This window comes from Aotus nancymaae, unplaced genomic scaffold (genome assembly GCF_030222135.1).
Source record: "Aotus nancymaae isolate 86718 unplaced genomic scaffold, 86718_ANA_hifiasm-v0.15.2.pri h1tg000083l, whole genome shotgun sequence".
Classification (NCBI taxonomy): Eukaryota; Metazoa; Chordata; class Mammalia; order Primates; family Aotidae; genus Aotus; species Aotus nancymaae.
Genome location: NW_026988498.1, coordinates 4,224,545 through 4,248,950, shown reverse-complemented (window position 1 = coordinate 4,248,950; position 24,406 = coordinate 4,224,545). Strand labels below are relative to the sequence as shown.

Sequence of the window (24,406 nt, the reverse complement as noted above, 5' to 3'; positions counted from 1 at the left end):
TATAGCGCCTTACTGTCTTAGCACTCTGTTTTCTATCCCTGGTTCAAGGATCGGCTTGCGTATGACGCGATTAATGGCTAATCTTGGGTGCTTGATTTTTAATTTTGGTTTTTTGGCTCAAAGATCGTCGCCCTCGGCTGAGTCTAAAAATTGCTGAAATGCTAGCACGCTTTTTGAAACCTTGTGCTGTTTCTTTACATAAAACTATTTCTGCTTGCCTTCACGCACCCTGTTTGCCTAATTTGGACATCACTTAATATGAAAGATGAGCTTTTCTTGTGAAAAAAAATCAGACAATGGCAGTGAAGACAAGGAGACAACTGTGTAAAGGTGTGTTTGCTTTAGCAACGTGGGCTGTCCCCACATCAGAGCAGTGACTGAAGGGAGGGGAGGGGAGCTCATCTGGGTCTTTCCTGAGTTTTGCTCCAAAACTTTAATTTTTCCTCTGATGTTTGAGCACTAATGAAACACAATGAAAACCGTAATGAAAATTATGAGTGCACTCTTATCAACCACACCCTTGTTTCTGACTGCATTATACATACAGTAAATTATAGACCTGTAAGCTGGGCGTGGTGGCTCACACCTGTAGTCCCAGCACTTTGGGAGGTTGAGGCAGGTGGATCACCTGAGGTCAGGAGTTTGAGATCAGCCTGGCCAACATGAAACTGTGTCTCTACTAAAAATACAAAAACTAGCCAGGCCTGGTGGCACGCACCTATAATCCCAGCTACTTGGGAGGCTGAGGCAGGAGAATTGCTTGAACCCAGGAGGCAGAGATTGTAGTGAGCCGAGCTCCAGACTGGGTGACAGAGCCAGACTCTGTCTCAAAAAACAAAATATATATATATATATATTTTATATATTTATATAAAATATTTTATATATTTATATATATATTATATATATTTGCATGTCATATGACTTCTGTATCTGAAAACTACACAACTGCAAAATTTTCCCAAAGAAGTGTAGAATATGAAGTGTCATTAGCTATATCGAGTGTTCACCTTCTGTGTTTTTACATAAAAACTCTTCAAGTGAATACAATACACGAACTTAGGTATGCTTCTGCAAGCCCAAGAGGGCAGGTGTCAGACATCACCCTTACTTGGGAAAGGGGGTGACTAACCCCTTATGGCATAAATACCGTCTTCTGAATTCAGCCAGAATTTCTACTGCATTAAATTACTGTATTGTCTGTGACTACACACTGAAACACGGGGCTGGCTTTGTTCAGGTAGTCTGGTAATTTGAAGCTCTCAAGCAGGTTTTGCTATTTTGTAATCCAAAGGCAAACCTTCTCTATTGTTTTTAGTGATTTGAAACAAAGTTTAGTGACAATGATTTGCCCATAAAAACATTTGGGAAAATAACTAGCCATCCAACAAATAGAGTAGATGTCGAAAAAGGGCTAAATTACCTCCTGAATGCTAGAAATGACATGGAAGCAGTTGAGATGCCCGTAGCTTCAGTGTGTATATATGAATAAGTCTATGTTCATATTAATGGTTAAATCAAGGCAAGAGAGAATTTTCACTGATATTGGGCAAACACTGACAACTGATACTTTGTATATAAGTGCAGGCTCCTGGATACATAAAATAGAGAATTTTCACTAACATTGGATACAAACCACTGACAACTGATACTTTGTATATAAGTGCAGGCTCCTGGATACATAAAAGGGAATTTTCACTAACACTGGATACAAACCACTGACAACTGATACTTTGTATATAAGTGCAGGCTCCTGGATACATAAATTAGGTACTTAATGAAAAGTTGTTAGTAAGTTGAAAATGTCACACTATCTGTCCATTTCCCTTCTTTCATTTTGTTGAGAATAAAACAATCGAAATGCCTCTGTCCTGTTTGCCCAACCTTTTGTAATTAAAGAAACATGCCTGGGTGGAGAGATTTTGGTAAACGCCCTCACTCCCTCAGCAGCTCCCGGTTATTCCCAAAGACAGCCATTTCTACAGCTGGAGGAGTTTCCTTCTCCTGCTCCTGTTTTTACCTTCTGCTCTCGCAAGAGGTAACCAACCCGAAAGCATGGTGTATGTGTCCCCTTTTGGGATCCTCATTTTCTTCCCTCCCTCCCTCCCTTCCTCTCCCTCTCTCTTGCCCTCCCTTCCTCTCTCTCCCTCTCTCTCTCTCTCCCCCCCGCCCCCCACTTGCCCCCTCTTTCTTTTGTTTTTGACACAGGGTCTTGCTCTGTGGCCCCTGGCTGGAATGCAGTGGTATGATCATGGCTCATTGCAGCCCCAAACTCCTGGGAGCCCAGGAGTTTGACACGAGCCTGGGCAACTCTGTCTCTACAAAAAAATAAAAAATTAGCGAGACGTGTGGCACATGCAGTCAGCTGTAATTACACCACTGCATTTCAGCCTGGGCGACAGAGTAAGACCGTGTCTCATAAACAAATAGATAGATAAATAAGTAAATAATTCACTTTCTAAAAGCTAGCAGAAAAAAGTTTAGTTAACATCCCAAACAGTACAATAATAAATAACCTGAATATAACCTGATAATATTTTTGGATTATTTGAACTTTGGTACTTCTGATGCTTTAAATGAGTTAACTAGAACAGCACCAACATTTTCTTCAAACCATTTAACCTGGCAATAGTTAACTCATTAAGGAGAATCACAATGACATTTTTCAGGTTTGTGTTTTTTTTTTTTTTTTTTTTTTTTTTTTTTTAAGATAGTCCTATTCTGATGTTTCATTAATCAAAAACAAGACCAAACCAAAAAAAAAAAAAACCCACAAAACTTCAAAAGGTTAAAATACTGACTAGGTTCTAAGGACATGGTAGGAAATGATTGCGTAGGGCTAAGTACCTGAAATGAACTTCTGTTCTGAAAGCCATACACGTTTAAACAAACCTTGTGGTGTTCATATCTTTCTACATGTATTTTCTCATATCATGTCTACTCTGCTAGTTCCTAGGATAGTTAATGCAAACGTTTGCTAAGCTCTTATTTTGTTATAAATGTAAGTTTTTTTTTTTTTTTTTAGATGGAGTCTCACACTGTTGCCTGGGCTGGAGTGCAGTGGTACAATCTTGGCTCACTGCAACCTCTGCCTTCGGGGTTCAAGCGATTCTCCTGCCTTAGCTTCCCGAATAGCTAGGATTACAGGCGTCTGCTACCTCACCCAGCTAATTTTTTTTTTTGTATTTTTAGTGGAGATGGGGGTTTCACTATGTTGGTGAGGCTGGTCTCAAACTCCTGACCTCATGACCTGCCCACCTCAGCCTCCCAAAGTGCTGGTATTACAGGCATGAGCCACCTCGCCCAGCCATGAATGTGAAATTTAAAAGCATGAAGCTGTATTAACCTTAAAAACTAGTTGCAGTGTAAGGTGGATAGGAAGATTATGCATGGAAAAATGGGAAGAGTAATATATGGAATACACTTTAATACATAGTATACTTTGGGAACGATTCAAAATCATGGAGCCAGAGGAAGGACTCGAGCAGTTCAGAAACCAGACAACTGGAAATGAACTTGGTTCAGATACATCACTGCCATTTCCACAAAATGTGCCTAGCAAATGTGGACTACATGAATGAAACCATGTAACAATGTTCCTCAAACTCAATTTAAAACTGAGTTGCCCAGAATGAAAAAAAAAAAAAAAAACCAGTAGCCATTTTAATAACTCATACATAGACTAAATGAAGAACAAGCTGTCCAGCTGTCTACATAAATATCTCATTTCAGTGTCACCTACTGGCCTGCACACATGGATTAATAGTTACTTTATACTTTTTAGGCTACAATGAACGCAAGATTCTCAAAGAAATAGTTTCCTAACAGAATAACTGATACCATTGTGGAAACAGACATTATTCAGGACATTATCTGTTTCATTCTTTGGTCAGGGTAACTCATCTACTTTTAGACTTAAACTTCTAAAGAAAACTGCTATGATCTAGAGATTGGCCATAAAACTATTTGTATTGAAAACTTAGCCAGCATGCCTTTAGTGAACTTTCTTCATTAGCATTCTTAGTGGCAAGGTTTCCGTATCTCAGTGTTCATTTTATACTTTAATTTGGTTAGTAGGTCTTTGTTTAATCATCCCATTGAAAGGGGAACAAAGGCGGTTTAGGTGATACAGGAGAGTAATGCACTATATTTTATCTCTGAAAAAAGCCTGACAAAGTCAGAATACTCTGATAGCCTCTGGTTTTCTCCAGGACATTTGGAACCACAAATCAGTCAGGGGATAAAGATCCTCACTGTGCCTCACTGTAGACACCTTTGGAAGAGAAACACCTTGTCAGCCACAGAAATTAAGCTCTGCCAGTTCCATCTGGCTCCGACAGCAGATTATCACACCAGAAGAGCGTCTCGGTTTCATGAGTGAGGGTCTGTTTCTCAATAATAAAATCACTAGCCAGGACAATCTCCACCCCCCTCCCATTACTTCTTTTTATAAAGTATTGGTGCTATTCAAATGGTAGTGCTGTGCTAAATTAAAACCGGTCAGGATTTTGCTTTAACTGGAAAACTGCAAACCCTCTAAAGGGAAATCCTTTTCATTCCTTTGCATCTAATTTTGTTAGTTCCTCAAATTGCTGCTGCCTTTTGCGATTTCCTTCTCCCTCAAAAGTCAAAACCCATTTTTTCCTAATGTTTGGGCCCCTAAGCTTTTTCTCCTGATTAAATCATCCTCCCCACTTAACCCTCTCCTTTCTCACCCAATATAGGCTTTTCTTTTCCAGTTTTGCTTGACTTCATCAAGGAAAGTAAATTAATCTCCATTTGTCTGTGGTATTTGTATGTTTTTTTTTTTCTTCAGTATTACTTTCTGGAGAATGACTATGCCCAACTTTCTTTTTCTTTGTCACATAGATGTTTTATTTTCTAATCCACGTTTCTTTTTGCAGTTTCTTGAACTTCCTTTGGTTGGTGTCACAGCCAGACACCCAGTAGAGACTGAGACCACCAGTTCATTTCATACAGGCCACTGAACAGTCATAAGATGGTGACAATTTTTGGTCTCTAGTGACCTGGGCTGGATCCGACTCACTGACCTGGAGGTGAAAGGCTCTGTATTCCATTCCTAATCCCTCCAGTTCTCCAGCCCCCTGAAAATGATTCTTTGGTTTTATTATTGCAAAGACCATTTATAAAATCATGAACTGGATTTAGGAAAGCAACCATGAAATAGCAAGGGACAACAAACTGATTGAAATTCCTTAAATGCAGCATTGGCGAAGTCTCTCAGACAGCAAGATTGGGGGAAAGTTATTCTGATTTCACCTCCATTCTGATTTCAGCAGCATGACCTGCTCACTTAAACGTGGCAACTTCAGATCATGGACCATGCCTCAAGGAACTAAATCCTAAATAAAGAAAATGGAAAAGCAAACTATGAAACAGTCAATAATCTTTATTTTGCACTTCCCCCGCCCCTCACCCCTCTCCAAAAAGCACTAACGCGCATTTTTGTGCATGTGAAAATATTGTATAAAGTATTTAGAATGATCTCAAATTAATAAAACAAAAAACCACATATCTCAACATAGATGCTTTGTTTCTTTGCAGGGATAGAAAAGTTCTGGCTTCTTGAACAAGGAGGGTGATCACGATACCCACACTCTGAAGAGGGGTACTCCATTTCCACTGATTTGCAATTTCACACTCATGGCAGAAAACCGCACTTCTCTAACCACATAATGTTTTTGAATACGACTAATTCATACACTAATATCAATTTTCTTGGCATTTTAAAAAATCACATTTTTTAGTAATATATTTGTATTCGGTTCAAAGCCCATATTCTAGTATCCAAGAGATCCAGTACATGGGCCCACACTAGGATTATTTCAAAAACAAGTAAAAGTCCATATTTATTCCAAAGTTGCTAAAATATGCTAATAAAGTTAAATTTGATGTTTTTTAACATTAAAAATAAAATATTTGGTTTACCTCTCAGACATCTATAACATATAATAAATAGTGGGAGTATAATAATACAATAAAGTTTTGTGATACCCTGAAATTTGATGTTTTCTTAAAAAAATTCATAATATACTTCATTTCAGCCTTAAAGCACAATATTAATGAACAGATTTGTAGAAATAAAACAATATAAAGACAAAATGCTACAGTATATGTGGGTTGTTTTCTTTTTTTTTTTTTTTTTAACTTTCATGGAAACTACATGTCCTTTTAGCAAAAGTCTGTCAAAGAAATTTACAAAAACAAAATAGACAACAAACAAAACAACTTCAAATCACAAACTGGAAATTCAAATGGCCTTGTTTTCCTTCCAACTGCTCGGGCCCTTTCCCCCACGATCTTTTCGGCCACTGCACACGTTCAACTCAAGGGAAATGTCTTTGAACGATGGCTTTTTCTCCAGCCTTGTTTGTTTCTGTCCAGCGTCAATACAGACACGGCTGAAATCACAGTGGATTTCAGAGAAAGCCAGAATTAAACACGATAAAAATTTAAAAAATAACTACTTCATAAATATTTATTATTTACATTAGGGGCAATCTTTTAGTCTGAAGAGTTTTTATACAAGTTGATGAAATGTACAAGCAGTGAGAAGAGACTCCAGCAGTTTAAAGAAGGGCAAAATTAGAATGCAACGAAGATATAAAATACATTAAACAAAAATAATTTGCACAAAAGCAAACGGGACATGATAGAAACCTTTTTCTTAAAAAATATAAGGTATTTCACAAAAGCCTGAACATTTTACATGTTAGTACTAAAAACGGGGGAAGGAGGGAAGCTTCATATATTCTTATCACAAAAATATTTACCAGTACTCCAACTGGAGTTTTCCTTTATGTTATTAAGATTATCTTACTCTAGAGGGAAAGGGGCTGAAGACTGTACAGACTCCATCATCCTTAAATTACAGTCGAGGCAGTCTGCACATTATCTTCTCATCTAATACCTCCATGAAAAGGCCCTGGAGAGAAGAAAGGAAGTCAAAGGGAAGATGTACGCTCTTTTTATTAATAATACTTGTCACTGGTATTAGAGAAGAGGAGGAGGGGCAGCCCCCAGGCCACGCCTCTGCTTGAGTTTCCTTCCGTCGCCCGGCCACGGAGCCACAGGCCAACGCGGTTCGGGAGTGAACAATCCAGGTTCGAGGTGTGTTCCTGCCTCAGTCCTCCCGGGTTCTTCATCCACGGGCATCTGGGGGTGGCTGTGGCGGCAGAACTGCACCAGCTCCCTTCCTGAGGCGCCGGGGGAGAAGCCCGAGCTGACCCCACTTGACCCTGACCCTGGCGAGCCGTCAGTGCGCTCGATGCTTCCTCTTCTTGTGCTTTTTGTCCTTCTTCTTGTTCGCGCACTTGGGGCAAAACCACTGCATCTCTTCTGGGGGTGCAGCCATGATTCCCACACAGGGCCTACACGTGAAAAACAAGCTCAAATCAGCAACTTCTACATAGACATCTATTCTTCTCCTTCAATGTTTTAAAGTAATTTTTACAAGTCTATGACACGTTTACCCAAAATCAAAGTCAAGCAGCACTAACTCGCAGCACTATTGTTGGGCAGGCAGACTATGATGCTACAGAGGCTTCCTTTCCAGGCCCCTGCTGAGAATCATCAGTTCATTCATCCTTTCAGCCAGGAATTGGAGTCTTCTGAGCCATGGCTTTGTCTTTATCTTACAGATATCATATATCATAACTGCCGAGGTCGCTATTCTTTTTGTATCTGACATTTTAAAGCTAACACGAGATTATCTGCATAAATTTTGGTTGAGCGTTTCAGTTTTTAGGAACTGCTGAAGAGGTTTAAAACACAGATGAGCAGTCTTTAGTCCTGCAGTTTGTACCACTCTCACAAAGGGGCTGCCTCTTCATGGTTCTGGCCAGTGCTACAGCTGCTACGGAACATTACCTGAAAGCAAGGCCAGGGACACCCCTGCGTCTCCTTTTAGTATTATTGTTTTAATAAGAAGGATAGATAAGCTAAGCAGAATATTCAATTTGGGGTGAATAACAATAGTCAGAAGACTCTTGGGTTTTGCAATGAATTGCATTTCCCAGGCTCTGTGATCTGACTCCACTTACTGACCCCAGGGCAGCCCTGCGTCAGTCCAAAGCCTGGAATCTACTCTGTGGATGCTTCGTCTCAGGAGCAGCAGATGCTGCCTGAGAGTGTGGCCGGCAGGGCGCCCTCAGCACTCACCAGTGGTACCAGTCATCACAGTCGTCACAACCAATCATTGGACTCCCATCATCAGGCTTGTTACACCCAGGGCAGATCCAGATCTGATTGCCCCACTCATCTCGGATCTGATGTTTGCAAAGCAGGAGCGGGAAAAACGGAGGGAATGGGAAAAATACAAAGAGAGACCAGATCAGAATAATTACTGTATACTGTTAATTGAATAAACAGGCACATTAAACTAAAAAATACAGTAGATTAGCACTTTATTAACACCATGATCAGTGTCATCACTGTTTTAGAATTATGAAACAGAAAAACGCTCCTAAGTGTTCAATGATAAGACATTCCTAATGTATATTCTAAGCTTTCTGTTGTAAGTCATAAAAAACAAACATTTTAGAATCATCTCTGTGAACAATATGACCTGTAGCCCCTTTCATAAAAACAAACAAACAAAAAAACATAAATTCTTACTGATTTGGGTCTTTATGGTGGTAACAACTGATTTTTTGAAAGCTACAGAGCTCCACTTTATATGTGGTTTTCTCAATCGCATTCATAGGCATGGAATTAATACATACGGCCAAACGTGCATGCACCACCTTATTACTTATTAGCCAAGCCCTTCTCCTGAACGAGCTGATAAGATCAAGGATATAAAAGAGTCGTTACTAAGTAACTTTCCATTCCCTTTATGACATTTTTAGTAAAGTACAATCAACTAAAGGGCAAATGAAATAAGGGGAATTGAGAGGCCAAAGAGCTACAGGGTTCAACATTATTTTGCTACAAATTTTGTGTACTCTGGAGTTGACTTTATTTAACTTCACAGTTCTAAAGAGGGCACATCCTATTACCCACTTCCTCAAACTTCACATGAACAGAGCCATCCTGGAAGAAGTGATTCACTGATGGGCATTCAACACCAGCAATAAGAAAAAGGGAATTGCAGAAGTATTTACAGTAACAGCACATTAGATCATTCGGCTTATTTGGGAAGGCACAGTTCTTCCTAGACTTTCGACTACCATGCTGACCAGCTATGTTTTTTAAAACGGCCTTCTTTGTGTGACAGGTGCAGTGGTGGTACATGTATGTTTCACTCTACTGACAGGCTTTCTTCAAGGCAACTCTACAAAGGCAAACCACAGCGACAGGAAAACTTCCCAGAGAAATCTGTGGGAAACTACATTTCTGACCCTCTGTAATTTCAGGAGAAAATGTACCAAGGGGTGAGAACCAGCCGTCACCTGTACCCGCTGTCCAGTGGCCAAGGCTGGTGCAACATCCTATGCCCCGAAGCTCCCGTGTATGGCCAGTCCTGCTGTTGGCTGACCTTGCTTAAAATGAGAAGGCCGAGACTGTGTGCTCCACAAGAACTTCGCCACAGCATCCCCAGTAACTCACACCAAACACCTCACAGCTTACTGAGTTCTACACACTTATTTCATTTAATCATTGTAAAACAACCTCTGGGTAGCTTATGAATGGGGACACCGGAGCTAAAGGAACTTAAGTGGCATTTCCAACATCACACTATTAGGCAGTGACAAAACCTGCCTTTTTGCTCTCTAGCCTTTGTATGTCATCTAAATCACACATTTTGTCCTCTGCCCATCAAGTGTCTCTTCATGAGGTAGAAAGCTTTTTTAAAATTTTCATTTTTATTTTAAAGACAGGGTTTCACTCTGTCACCCAGGCTGGAGCGCAGTGGTGTGATCACAACTCACTGCGGCCTCGACCTTGCTAGGCTCGGTTGATCCTCCCAGCTCAGCCTCCTGAGTAGTGGAGACAACAGGCGCAGGCTACCACGCCCGGCTCAGTTTGGTATTTTCTGCAGAGACCGTGTCTCACTATGCCGCCCAGACTGGTCTCAACTCCTGGGCTCATGCGATCCGCCTGTCTCAGCCTCCCAAAGTGCTGGGATTACAGGCGTGAGACACCATGCACGTCCGGAAAGCTTTCCATCGACTTGTCTATTCCAATTGGAGTCATCCCAGGGAGTGAGTTAACTCAAAGATCTACTGGAAAACCAGAACTTTCAGAGCCAGAACGTACCACAGAGTTTACCGTTACACCCCTTGTTACATTTTCTCCTTGTTAAATTAGAGAGTTTAACACAAACTCCTTAATTACAGATGAAGACATGAAGGTCGAGGAGGTTAAGTACAAAATCTTTCCTGATCGACCCATTTGGGGGTGATGATGCCTCAATTAAACACCTACAATGAATGCTCCCTGAATGGACCAACTTGATGATCACAGTTTTAGAAGTTCCTTCCAAAACTCCTTTAAAGAAATGTACTAATAGGCCAGGCATGGCGGCTCACGCCTGCAATTCTGGCACTTTGGGAGGCCAAGGTGGGAGGATTGCTTGAGCCCAGGAGTTTGAGACCAGCCTGGGCAACATAGGGAGACATCATCTCCACACACACACACAAAAACAGCCAGAAAACAGCCAGGTGTGGTGGCAGATGCCTGTAATCCCAGCTACTCAAAAGGTGGCAGGATCGCTTGAACCTGGGAGGCAGAGGCTGCAGTGAGCAGAGATCATACCACTGCACTCCAGCCTGGGTGACAGAGTGAAACCCCCTCTCAAAAAAAAGGCTGGGCGCCACCAGTGGCTCACGCCTGTAATCCCAGCACTTTGGGAGGCCGAGGCAGGCAGATCACCCGAGGTCAGGAGTTTGAGACCAGCTTGGCTCCTGTTTCTTCTAAAAATACAAAAAAATTAGCAAGTCATAGTGGCGGCATCTGTAATCCCAGCTACTCAGAAGGCTGAGGCAGGAGAATCTCTGTGACCCGGGAGGCAGAGGATGCAGGGAGCCGAGATTGCGCCATTGTACTCCAGCCTGGGTGACAGAGCAAGACTCTGTCTCAAAAAAAAGAAAGAAAGAAATGTGTCTGGTCTGGGGGCGGGGGCAGTGGCTCAGGCCTGTAATCCCACCACTTTGAGAGGCTAAGGCAGGAGGACTGCTTGAGCCCAGGAGTTTGAGGTTGCAGTGAGCTATATGACTGGGTCACTGCACTCCACCCTGAGCAACACAGGGAGAGACCCTGTCTCAAAAATAATTAAGTAAATGACACAATTTTAAAGAGAAATGCCCCTGAAATTCGATAGTGATTCAGAGCACACCCTTGTCTTGAACTGAAAACGTCTCCTTGCTAACCGCGCGGGTGGCAGGTACGTACCACGTAGGTGCTGACCGTCTCAGTCACCACGCTGCGCACAGGGGCTTTGGCGCTGGCCCCAGAGGCGGCGGGACCCTGGGAGGGCAGCAGGGCAGGGCCTGCGGTGGCCTGGGCGAGCAGTGGTAGCGGCACAGGCGCGGGGCTCACGAGCACAGGGCCAGGGGCGGGCGCAGGTACCGGCGGCGGGGTCTTCGGCCTGTTCTGCGAGGGCGCCGGCTTGGCCTCGGGGGCGGGGACCACCTTGCTGATGACACTGTCAACAAAAGAGGGAAAGGTAAAAAAGTCAAAACAGGATCATCCAGCCAAACCCGTGCTTAAAAACAGAACCTCAAAATAACTTTTCCTCCAGTAGTGAAAGACTTCAACGTCCAGAGGCGGCTGAAGAACTGAGTTCGAGGTCCTGTTTCAAGTGACCTCTCCACTTACTCAGACTAATTTTTCATTTTCCCAAACATCCCCTCAATGGCCAGATATTTAGAAATTTCTAGTAACCAATACGCATGCACTGTTGCCAGAAATTATGACTTCAGCTGCCAGTTCCTGTGCTGAGACAGAAGCTCTGACAGCTTCAGAGGTCATGCTCCCACCCCATGGCCTCTGCTGAGTCCTCCTGGCACTCAGACAAGGGGCTGCTCCTCCCACTCCAGCTCGGGCTGGAGAGGACATGGAGCAGCCTGTAACCCACACCTGAGCTGGACAAGAAAGACCCATTTGCTGTTGGAGGCCCTTGAGATCTCTGGGTTGTTAATTACCATAAACTTAACCTGGCCTCAGCTGCTGGACAGAGCAGCTTAAAAAAAAAAAGTTTCCATTTATCTCTTCTCAATTCCAATGTTTCTTCTTAATGCTTTCAATGCCATTGTCAATACAACCGTGAAGACTTTCTCACTTCTGTATTTGGCTTGACTGCCAGGTTTTAAAGGCCAGGCATGGTGGCCTCACATTTGTAATCCTAGCACTTTCGGAGGTTGAGAGTTCAAGACCAGCCTGACCAACATAGTGAAACCCAGTCTCTACTAAAAATACAAAAAATTGGCTGGGTGCAGTGGCACATGCCTGTAATTCCAGCTACTCCGGAGGCTGAGGCAGGAGAATCACTTGAACCCAGGAGGCAGAGATTGCAGTGAGCCAAGATCATGCCACTGCACTCCAGCTTGGGTGACAGAGCGAGACTTCGTCTCCTTCTCCCCTCCTCAAAAAAAAAAGAAGAAAAAAGATTGACCGTTCTCAGAAGGGCTGCAGAGCTATGGAGGAGGTACAGCATTGGCAGCTCCTGTCCTGGTGACGCTGCTGCAGGTCGTTGGAGTGTGGGACTGTGACCACTCTCCTCTACTAACAGCATCCTCTTCACATAACTCTCGCTAGCGGAAGAAGCTCTGGACTTGGGGTCAGGACATCTGAGCTCAAATTCTATAGCCCCAGAGACTAGCCCTGTGGCCTTGGATTACTCCTTTATTATAAAAAGCACTATTTATTGAGGACCTATAAGAAGTTAGAGGTTACACTAGGCACTTTACAAATATTTCATCCAGTCCTCATGAGACCATCAAAGAAGTAATGATTCCCCTATTTTGTAGATGAGGAAACTGAAGATGAGTGAGAGAAAGGAATCTGAGTAAACAGATAGCAGCTTTTGAACCAAGGTCTGCTTGATTCCAAAGCTTGCTTTTTAAGTTTTTTAAATAAAAAAACCAAAAGTATATATATCATTTCACGCACAGAGAAAACAATATAACAGACACCTAGGTAATAATCAGAGATAGAGTACGTTAGCCTTTGCGGTACTTATTTCAGATGAACTTCCTTCCCTGACCCAGGGCGACCACTGCCCTAACACAGGTGTGTTTTTACTGACTGCTCTTGGTACTTTGTTTTTGTTCTCTGTACCTCTCCTGCCTTTCAAGGTGTCCATAAACGATGCATACTGCATTACCGTTTTTTTATACACACAATGTCACACTCCAGTCATTGTTTGCAACAAGCTTTTTCCACTTAGTTTTATGTCTCTTAATTTATCCACGTTGACACATATAGATCTACATTATTTGTTCTAATTGCTATATTGTGTTCCACGTATTAGTAAGTCAAAGGTTTTTGTCCATCATCCTACGAAAGTAGGACACGTTCACTTGTAAATTTACACACTGACTCATAAATAGAACTGTTCAAGGATTTCTCTAAGCCCCATTCCTAGAAATAAAGTTTCTGGTCCGTGGAATGTGCCCATCCTCGTCTCACCAGGAATCGCCAGCCTTTGGACTGTCCCAGCCTGTCTCTTTCTACTATTCCACATGATTGTTTAGGCCATGCTTTTCTCATCAACGGCTGCCTCAGAGGGCTGTAGTGAGAACCTCAACACGGAGAAACACTTTAAAAACTGCAGCCAGGTGGGACGTGCCAGCCGGGTGTGTCATGAGGTTGCTCATGACAGCCTCTGACCTCACTGCTGCCAGCCCGCACAGTTCCACTTCCTTACAATCCTAGTTTAGAAACCACTTTCACCAAAAGGTACTGACTCTTTGCTATTCTGATCATAAATTTATCAAATATTAAGTTACATCAAAAACGTCACCATTATTTCAGCAAATAATTTCATTATGGCTAATTGTTCTCTATTTGTTTCCTGCAAGGGCAATCACCTTCCTAAGTTGAAGACAGACAAAGATCAAGAGAACTTAACACAGGCCTGCTGGTGCAGCAGACACCTGATAAATGCTTAACATAATAACTAGTGACTATTTATTGTATTTATTGAGCACTTACTACATGTCTGACTGTCCTAAGCACTTGAAAGCCAATTGTGAGCCAGGCACTGTATTAAATGTTTACTTGCTTCAGCTCATTTGTTTTCCATAATGACCACATAAGGCAAGCTATTATTCTACTTTTGTAAATGAAGAAACCAAGGCATAGAGAGATTAAGTATCTTGCATAAATTAACACAGGCTACTACTATAGGGCAGGGCCATGCTTTAAACAAGGCAGTCTGATTTTAGAGCCTGTGATCTTAGTAAGTATGTGACACTCTCTCAATGTGTACTAAATGAGGTTTGCCGTAGGAGTTCAAAGTTATTGCAATGGCATTTACATCCAGAGGGTAAGCATTCTCTGTTTTTATGGTTAGACTTAAAATGTTTAAATACTATTTCTAGAGGCAGTTTCCCATATGGTTTAACACACAAGTTTCAGAACCAAAGCTAAGGTACAAAGCAGAGACCCTGAGATAAGCAGAACACAGATGTTTTACCCCGAGGGCATTTACGCATTAGGGAAGTCTGATCTTTGGTTATGATGAAGAGGAGAAATGTCCAAGCACAGGATTTGCCCAAAGTGGAAAGTCTAATAGAACTCCCTCCTGACACTAAGGATCCCCAAAGGGCTATACCCAGAAGGTAAAGATTAATCAGAATCTCATGCATTTTCACCTCTGGTGTTCTAGGATACTTTACATTTAAAGTAATTTTGACTTGCAATGTGCTCACACACAACAATCCTGAGGGGAAGTATCTTAAAATCTAAGTCTCATATTATTAATATAGATAATTATCTTTTTTAAAAAAAAATAAGCAGCACATAATCAAAGATAATCAAACCTATGAATAGGTAAGGTGGGATCAGGGAAAACAGCTAGTATGAAGAGACTCACAAAGACCACAGATACGAGAATTATCAACTATAAAACAACCCTGCTTACAACGTTAAAAAAAATAAAAGGCCCAGGTTGGAAATATAGGTGGTAGGAAGTTACAGAGTGGCTTGATCTAGTGAATTTGAAAAGAACCAAACAGACCTTCTATAAATTAAAAAATACAGTAACTGAGATTTAAAATTCAAGGGAGGGATTTAACAGCAGATTGGAAACAACTTAAGACAAAACTATAAACTGAGTATTAGGACAAAATAAATTTCCAGAGCATAGCCTGAGAAGCAAAGAGAATACAATAAAAAGGTCTAATTAGTACATGTTTGATCATAATTCTAGAGGAAGAATGGGGCAGAGACAAATGTGAACAAAGAACGCCTGAGACTTTCACAGAACTGATGAAAGATACCAATCCACAGATTTATGAAGCCCAACAAACCTCAGGCAAGATAAATAAAAGTAAAGCTGTATCTAGACACATCAAAGTGAAGCTATAAAACATCACAGGCACAGAGGAAAAATCTGAAAGGCAGCCAGGAGGAAAAAAGGACTATTCCTTTCAAAGAAGAAACAGATGACAGCTGATTTCTTAATTAGCAATGAAATCTAGAAGATAGTGGAATAACATCTTCAACGTGCTAAAGAAAAATAAATTGTGTCTTTGAAAACATCTTTCAAGAATAAAGATGAAACAAAGACATTTACAGGCAGACAAAATAAGAATTTGCCACCAGCTGACACTTAATAAAAAAAAAATTCTAAAGCAACAATTCTCAAATTTTTGGTGCTAGGACCCCTTTAAATTCTTAGAACTTAAAAAATATGCACTACATTTGTCAATATTTACCATTTTAAAAATAAAACTGGACCAGGCACAGTGGCTCATGCCTGTAATCCCATTTGGGAGGCCGAGGTAGGTGGATTGCTTGAGGCCAGGAGTTCAAGACTAGCCTGGCCAACATGGTGAAACCCCATCTCTATTAAAAATACAACTATTAGCCACTTGTGGTGGCACAGGCCTGTAGTCCCAGCTACTCCAGAGGTGGAGGCAGGAGAATCACTAGAACCTGGGAGGTGGAGGTTGCAGTGGGCCGAGATCACACCACTGCACTCCAGGCTGGGCAACAGAGCAAGAATCTGTCTCAATAAATAAATAAATAAATAATATAAAACTGTAAAGTTTAAAAATATTTAGTAATTCATTTAAAAGTGACAATAATGAACCCATTATATGTTAACAGATTTTACAAGACAAAAATTTGGTAATGACTGCCAATGTTTTGGTTCTTTTTTCTTTGAGAATTGTGTCTTGCTCTGTTGCCCTGGGCTCAAGCAATCCTCCTGCCTCAGCCTACCGAGTAGCTGGGATTATAGGGTTATGCCACTGTGCCTGGCCAAGACTGGCAATGTTTTACATTTTTGCAAATCTCTTTAATGTAGACATGTATAACTAGAGAAGGGAGGACTATTTTAAAAGACTTTTCAGATAATAGTCTAAGTTCGTCTTTAATGCTGCATTAAATGTAAAACGTGATAGTTTCTTATAAGTTACAGTCACAATGTGTAATCTGAAACCATATCAATAGGCATTTCTATTCTGTTACATTAAAATTTATTGTTCTGTTTAGCACTTTGAATACAAAATTTACCCATGCATAATTTTATAATGTCATTGGTCATTTGGAAAATACTGGTTCACTGAGTTATGCAGATCTTGCAAATGCTTACATAATTCATTACACAACATAGTAATATGTAAGCCAGTAATGGGTAAACAGAGCTAAAGTATTTTAATGTTCCTCTACTATATAAAATGCAGTGTAAAGGTAGTGAATAACTTTTAAGTATGGTAATTTCTAGGGCAGCCACACAAAACTTACAAAGTATAGTATGAAGAAAATGGAATGATCAAAAAAAAAAAACAAAAAAAACCCCTCAATCTGATAAAAGGAGAGAGAGAAAAAAACCAAAACATTGAACAGTAAGGTAAGTAGCACAAAATAATAAGGTAGATTCTAATCTCAAAGTATCAATGATTATATCAGGTAAGTGGTCTAAGTGATTCAGATGTCAGGCTGTATGAAACAGCGAAACCCAATATATTCTAATGCCCAGAGGCGCATCTAGCAATAGAAGGGCTGAAAGGGAGAGGCTATAAAAAGATGTATAGAAATACAAAGAAAAGCAATATCACACAAAACAGACTTTAAGGCTACAAGTGATGATGAAGGCTACTTCATGATGATAAAAGGTTCCAATCTGCCAGGAAGCTGTAAAAGTTTAAAATTTGTATGTACCCAATAACATATCTGCAAAATATATAAAGCAAAAACTGACAGAACAGTAAGAAACAGACAAATCCACAGTCATGCTCACAGAGATGTAAGCATACTTATCTCCCTGCATAATTGACAGAATAAGCAGTCAAAAAACCAGCAAAGATATAGGTTTGAATATGAATAATGAAATTAACCCAATGGACATTTTTTAAAAACTGTCTTCAATAAATGCAGAATATTCATTCTTTCCTAAAATATACTGAACACTGAAAGAAACTGATCCAATTTCATAAGGCTAAAAAATGATTTGAATAGTTTGTACACGTATTTGTTACCCCTGCTGTATCGGAACAAAAAGCCTTTTTCATTTCTGCATCCCCAGTGTTTAACATGCTAATTGGCATTTAATAGGTATCTGATGACTATTAAAATAAACTGTGTTCAAATTCAAACTAAGAAACAAAAGCTGATCCTGAAAGTAGTAATTTTCCAGATGACATGATACTTTCAGCGTATTTTTCTATCCAATCAAAATTATAGTCCCCCCCACCACCCGCCTAAAAGTAGCATAGTAATATGCCTTATGATGTGGGAAGGGATGAAGGACAGGTGAGAGGAATATGGAATATCAATGAAAACAGAAAAAAAGAAAAGAGAAGAAACAGAGCAAGTGAAAGAATTACAATTTTAGGTCAGGAAGCGTGAGGACAACCCAGGCATTTTCAGTTGTTGGTTAATGGAGTTAATTTGGGGTGCAGGAAGAAGAGAGGGAGGAAAAAGGAGGACAGGAAGAAAAAAAGAGAGTTGTGATCCATATGACTGCAGGCAAAAATAAGCGTGAAAATTTAAGTTATCAACAAGAGGAGGTTATTTAAGGGAAACATCTTCTTTCTTATGACCCATTCACAGGATCGATGGATAGGGTCTTCGAAAACTATTTGCAAGTATCACTTTGGTTATCACTTTGTTTTAACTCTACTATCTGCTGGCTATTACAGTGGAAAATGTTTGTTGGAGGTAAAGACTGAAGCTATTGTCTAAAATAATTTTTAGATATTCATGTGCTTTACTATGCAATAATTATGCATGTGCAATAGAGAATTAGCTCAATTATGACTTGTTGGATGGTATAGTTAATTTTTAAAAAAACCCTCAAAATTGGAGCTATATCACAAACCATAAATTCTAAAGGTCTTAAAAATTAGGTAAAAGAAAACAAAACCATAAAAATTCCCAAAAAAGTAAATATAAATGCTTTTAGACTTGGGGTAGGACAAAATTTCTAAGTATCTCACCAAAAGTAAAAACCATAAAGGGAAATGCTGATGTGACTGCACAACAATTTTAGAAGGCATAAAATAACCTCAGCAAAGTTAAAAAGCAAAAGACAAAATGAAGCTAACTACATGCAACAATAAAATATTCACTCCTTATATAAAGAATTGTTTCAAATAAAAAAGAAAAGAATTAATGTTCTCATTCAAACATGAGCAAAGGAAACAGCAAATAGTTACAGAATTAAAAACAAAAACAAAAACAAAAAAAAACAGGCCGGGTGTGGTGGCTCATGCCTGTAATCCCAGCACTTTTGAAGGCCAAGGCAGTCAAGAGATCGAGACCACCCTGGCCAACACAGTGAAACCCTGTCTCTACCAAAAATACAAAAATTAGCTGGGTGTAGTGCTGTGTGCCTGTAGTTTCAGCTACTTGGGAGGCTAAGGCAGGAGAATCACTTGAACCCAGGAGGTGAAGGTTGCAGTGAGCCAAGATTGCGCCACTGCACTCCAGCCTGGCGCCTGGCGACAGACCGAGACTCTGTCTCAAAATAAATAAATAAATAAAAATAAAAACTAGAATAACTGCAATTTAAAATACCCTAGAATAGGAGACTGGTTACACAGCTCATGATAGAGAGAACACCATGTTGTTATTTGAAGTGATACACATGTGCATGCACACACAAATGAAATGCTTATCCAAGAAAAAGGTTTGTATAATAAGATGGAATTTTTCTAAGAAAATAAAAAAAGCAAACAAGAAGGTATGAGTGTACACAAAGAAAAAAAATTAAAGAATATACACTAAAATGTCCAGCAATTGCCTCTACATGAAAATTACAGATTTTTTTTTTTTTTTGAGACAAGGTCTCACTCTGTTGCCCAGGGTAAAGTGTGGTGGTGCGATCTTGGCTCCCTGCAACCTCTGCCTCCCAGGCTCACTTGATCCTCCCACCTCAGCCTCCTGAGTAGCTGGGACTATAGGTGCATGCCACCATGCCTGGTTAATATTTTTTTTGAGATGGAGTCTTGCCCTGTCACCCAGGCTGGAGTGCAATGGCATGATTTTGGCTCACCGCAACCTTCAGTCTCCCAGTTCAAGCAATTCTCCTGCCTCAGCCTCCCATGTAGCTGGGATTACAGGCATATGCCACGACGCCCAGCTAATTTTTTGTGTCTTTAGTAGAGACGGGGTTTCACCATGTTGGTCAGGCTGGTCTCAAACTCCTGACCTTGTGATCCACCTGCCTCGGCCTCCCAAAGTGCTGGGATTACAGGGGTGAGCCACCGTACCCGGCCCCTGGCTAATTTTTTGCATATATATATTTTTTGTGTGTAGAGACGGGGTTTTGCCATGTTGCCCAGGCTGGTCTGGAACTGCTGGATTCAAGTGATCCTCCCATCTCAGCTTCCCAAGGTACTGGGATTACAAGTATTAAACCACTATGCTTGGCCGATTTTTTTTTTTTTTTTTTTTTTTTTTTTTACAATTAACAAACATAACTTGTATAATAAAAATAACAAAAAAGCCTGGGCACAGTGGCTCACACCTGTAATCCCAGCACTTTGGGAGGTCGAGGTGGGCAGGAGTTCAAGACCAGCCTGGCCAACACAGTGAAACCCCGTCTCTACTAAAAATACAAAAACTAGCTGGGTGTGGTGGCACACACTTGTAATCCCAGCTACTTGTGTGGCTGAGGCTGGAGAACTGCTTGAACCCAGGAGGCGGAGGTTATAGTGAGCTGAGATGGTGCCACCGTACTCCAGCCTGGGTGACGGAGTGAGACTCCATCTCAAAAAAACCAAAAAAAGGAAAAAAGATGAAAACGCCTGTCACAATGTATACATCTGAACTGTTGCTAGGAATTTTTAAAGGATGGCTTGAGTTATACACTTAAAATTAATTCACTTTCCTGTGTGTATATTATACTTTACTAATTTACCAGGGGAAAAAATGATAGCTTGGTTAAAAAGCCTTCCAGACAAATCTTGACCAGAGTCTAGTCCTACATTTGTGGAATTCAAAGCTCTGAGTGAGATCAAGGAGCTGCATGATCCAGTGCATCTAAGTTGAGTGTGTCATCCATAACAGACCAACAAGGACAGGGCCAATGGAGGGGGAAGAGAAACCTCCTACAATGGTGGTAATTTTATACATAAAGCAATGAATTTGGGCTGGGCATGGTGGCTCATGCCTGTAATCCCAGCACTTTGGGAGGCCAGGGCAGGCAGATCACCTGAGGTCAGGAGTTTGAGACCAGCCTGGCCAACATGGTGAAATCCCATTTCTCCTAAAAATACAAAAATTAGTCAGGCATGGTGGTGCACACTTGTAATTCCAGCTATTTGTGGAATTGCCTGAACCCAGGAGGCAGAGGTTACAGTGGGCTGAGATCACGCCACTGCACTCCAGCCTGGGTGACAAACTGAGACTATCTCAAAAAAAAAAAATTTTTTTTTTGGATCAGCCTTTAGATATTAAGGTTGGCTGGTAGTTTTGGGTCTGGCCTTTTCTTTTCTTTTTTAATGAATGAGAGGTTCTCATATTGCCCAAGTTGGCCTTGAACGCATAGCCTCGCCTCCTCAAGCGCCAGGACAACTGGCCGGAGCCACCGCGGCTCCCAGGTCTGGCCTTTTCAAAGAAATACGTTGCTCATGGTTGCTTTGGACCCCAACTCTGTGCAGATCTGTCTCTATCATCCACATTAGGCAGTCAATTTCTTAAGAGTGAGGTTTGTATCTTGTCTTTGGATTATTTGCAGTATTAAACACAGCAGCTCAAGAAATATCAATCAGCTTTAATAAGCATAATACCTACTACTGCAGTGAGAACTCCTCTGTAAAATAATTATTTTACTTTTGACAATTTTTGCCTGTTTAAAATGTTTTAAAATTCAGGCCCATTTCCTCTGTTCTTTCCTCCCTGTCTACCTTCCTTCCACCTGCTTAATGAGTCCCAAGACCGCTGAGATTTCTGTTTGCCAACATGGATTCTAGTTCCTCGGGCACCTGGTCATTCCCAATACCAGGTACAATCAGATGCTGAAGGATTCGTTCTGTTTTCTGGAAATGGTTTTACATTGCTTTCAGCTATACCAAACACATAAAGAATATTATTTGCCTTCCCTGACTCTTTTCCAATGCCCTTTAATTTTCTTCCTCTGTTTCTTAGATTTCTCCCTTACCTATAAGGCCTGCTAATGGTGCCCATTAGAATGGCTTAAAATTAGCAGTGAGACCAACAGATACAAACACATTGTTGACCAATTTCAAGGGTTAATACTTAAAATCTCAGAAATGTCTGCTTGTGCGTATGTTCTCATTTTTTTTCAATTAAGAAAAACGGCATTTTGCTAAAAATAACTGTAATAATAAGATAATCCTTCAAAAATGCCTAACGTTCCCAGTTCAATTACATTACCCCTTTTAAATTAAAATATACATATATAGTTCTCACTCAAATTTTCTGAGAGGTAAAAGAAAAAACATTAAAGTGGCTACTCAGTGTTGACAAGACAAACTTTTATCCTAACTTTTTGTTTTCAAGGGATTAGACTGGTATACAGGCACTAAAGTAACCCTTTTTTCCCAACTCTTTTGAAATTCAAGAGAAAATTCACTGGAGTTCGAAAGTTAGTTTGACTTAAACTAAAGTTATTTTTGTGGTGACCGAAAACAGTTTTAAAAACAATCCTTTTGGCTGGGTGTGGTGGCTCATGCCTGTAATCCCAGCACTTTGGGAGGCTGAGGCAGGTGAATTATGAGGTCAAGAGATCAAGACCATCTTGGCCAACACAGTGAAACTCTGTCTCTACTAAAAATACAAAAATTAGCTGGGCATGGTGGTGTGCAGCTACTCAGAGGCTAAGGCAGAAGAATCGCTTGAACCCAGGAGGCAGAGGTTGCAGTGAGCCGAGATTGCACCACTGCACTCCAGACTGGTGACAGAGCGAAACTCTGTCTCAAAAAAACTAACAAGCAACAAAAAAGAAAACAACAACAAAAATCCTTTTATTATTTAATTTGAACAAAACAAAACTATTTAACAGTATAGCATGATACAATTTTTCATCACTTGTGAGATAAGCTATCATCACTTGAACTAAATTGATCGTTGTAACAATAATTTTGGATTCCTATTGGCCTTTATTGCCAACCTTTGTTTCATACTTCTTTGCTTCTCTCTGTTTTTCTCCCTGAAATATCACTTTTTCTCTCCTGTTTAATTGCATAGTAAGTTCTCATCCAGAGTTTTCCACTGAATAAGCAATCCCTCACAGAGAAACCAACACCACTCACAGCTGGCCCCACAATGGCTCCATGCTGCTAGCATTACAGCTTTTGGAGGATTTGATCACAGTGCCCTTACTGCTATAAACACTGGCGTTATTCATAAAAACATGCAGAAGGAGGGATTTTCAGCAGGATTTCTTTACCTGTTTCCTCACCACAAACCAGTGACATAAATAGAATGGGTCATGAGCTGCTTGGCCTGTAATGCAAACTCACAGCTTGTCAAGTCAATAAAGAGCCCGTCCTCACCTCCCCAGCTGCACAGAGCCTCCAGGGTTAGCTGCAAACACAAGTTGGATATGTCTGCACAAGGAGTTTAACGATCCTCATTATTCAGCTATTGTGTGCAAACATGATGAAACCAGTAATCCAAATTATCAAAGTCTGAATAGCTGGCTCCTAAACTGCACACAAAGTTCATAAATTCCCTCACAATGGCTTACTTATTTACTTCTAGAAGTGAACTGCCATTCTTAAATGGTAACAAAATGATGCCACAGGTAAAAACTATTGCAACCACTTCCATGAATTTTACAGAAGCTTTTGAACAGGGAAGTTCAACATTTCGGAGGAAAATCATTTCGATGAAAAAACATATTCTTTACTATACAACTTAACTTTTCTTCCTCAGATTTCAGTTTTTGATCAGTCTCAGAAATGTCATGTACCTTGAGAAACAGATTCTCATGTTGTATTTTAAACTAACCCCTCCTCGGCTGGACCCAGTAGCTCATGCCTATAATTGCAGCACTTTGGGAGGCTACGGTAGACAGACTGGGTGAGTTCAGGAGTTTGAGACCAGCTTGAGTAACACAGGAAAACCTCATCTCTATAAAAAATACAAAAAAAATTAGCAGAGTGTGGTGGCAGCTATAGTGCCAGCTACTTAGGAGGCTGAGGAGGGAGGATCGCTTGATCCCAGGAGGTGGAGGTTGCAGTGAGCTGAGATTGCACTATTGTACTCCAGTCTGGCCAAGACCCAGTCTCAAAAAAATCCCAGAGTGAGACCCTGTCTCAAAAAAAGAAAACAGACACACAGAAAAACCTAACCCCTCCTCACAACAAATACAGAAAAATGATCATTGAAATTTTACAACCATATCCATAAAACCTCACATATGGATCAGTGATACACACATACACATAATCTTCATATTTTTGTTTTCTGATTTTTACGAAAAGTCCCAGAAACACCAAGCCCAAGCGCGGTGGCTGGCCTCCTGGCATTTACACACTGGCAGACTTCCCTCACAGACTGGACAGGCTGAGCTGGATGGCTGGCAGCCATAGTGAAAATAACTGCATGTCACCTCTAAGGGTAGGTCATACAACAGGCTGTGGCTTCTGGGGGGGCAGCCAGCTACTCTGGGGAGGATGCTGAAGCTGCCTTATGAGGAGGTCCCTGGGGCCTCCTGCCGACAGCTGTGCATGAGCTTGAAGCGGCTTCTCTAGCCTCACAGAAGCTTCTGGATGCTTCTGCTTGTGGTGCCAGTCACCATCTTGAGGACAGACCTGAGCCAGAACCATCCAAATCTCTAACCACAAGAAACTAGGAAGTA

The 24,406-nt window shown here is 40.9% G+C and overlaps 1 protein-coding gene across 1 annotated transcript in view; it reads right to left on the bottom strand.

The window, feature by feature from the left end:
- Positions 1-5,395: 5,395 nt before the first annotated feature.
- Positions 5,396-24,406, bottom strand: part of TAF3 (TATA-box binding protein associated factor 3) — a 195,756-nt gene continuing 176,745 nt past the window's right edge. The window contains exons 5-7 of the mRNA XM_012443369.2: positions 11,356-11,608; positions 8,182-8,288; positions 5,396-7,391 (exon numbers count right to left, since the gene is read on the bottom strand). Of these exons, the coding sequence (XP_012298792.1) occupies positions 7,277-7,391; positions 8,182-8,288; positions 11,356-11,608 (475 nt within the window). The 3' untranslated portion in view covers positions 5,396-7,276. The remainder of the gene's footprint in view (positions 7,392-8,181; positions 8,289-11,355; positions 11,609-24,406) is intronic.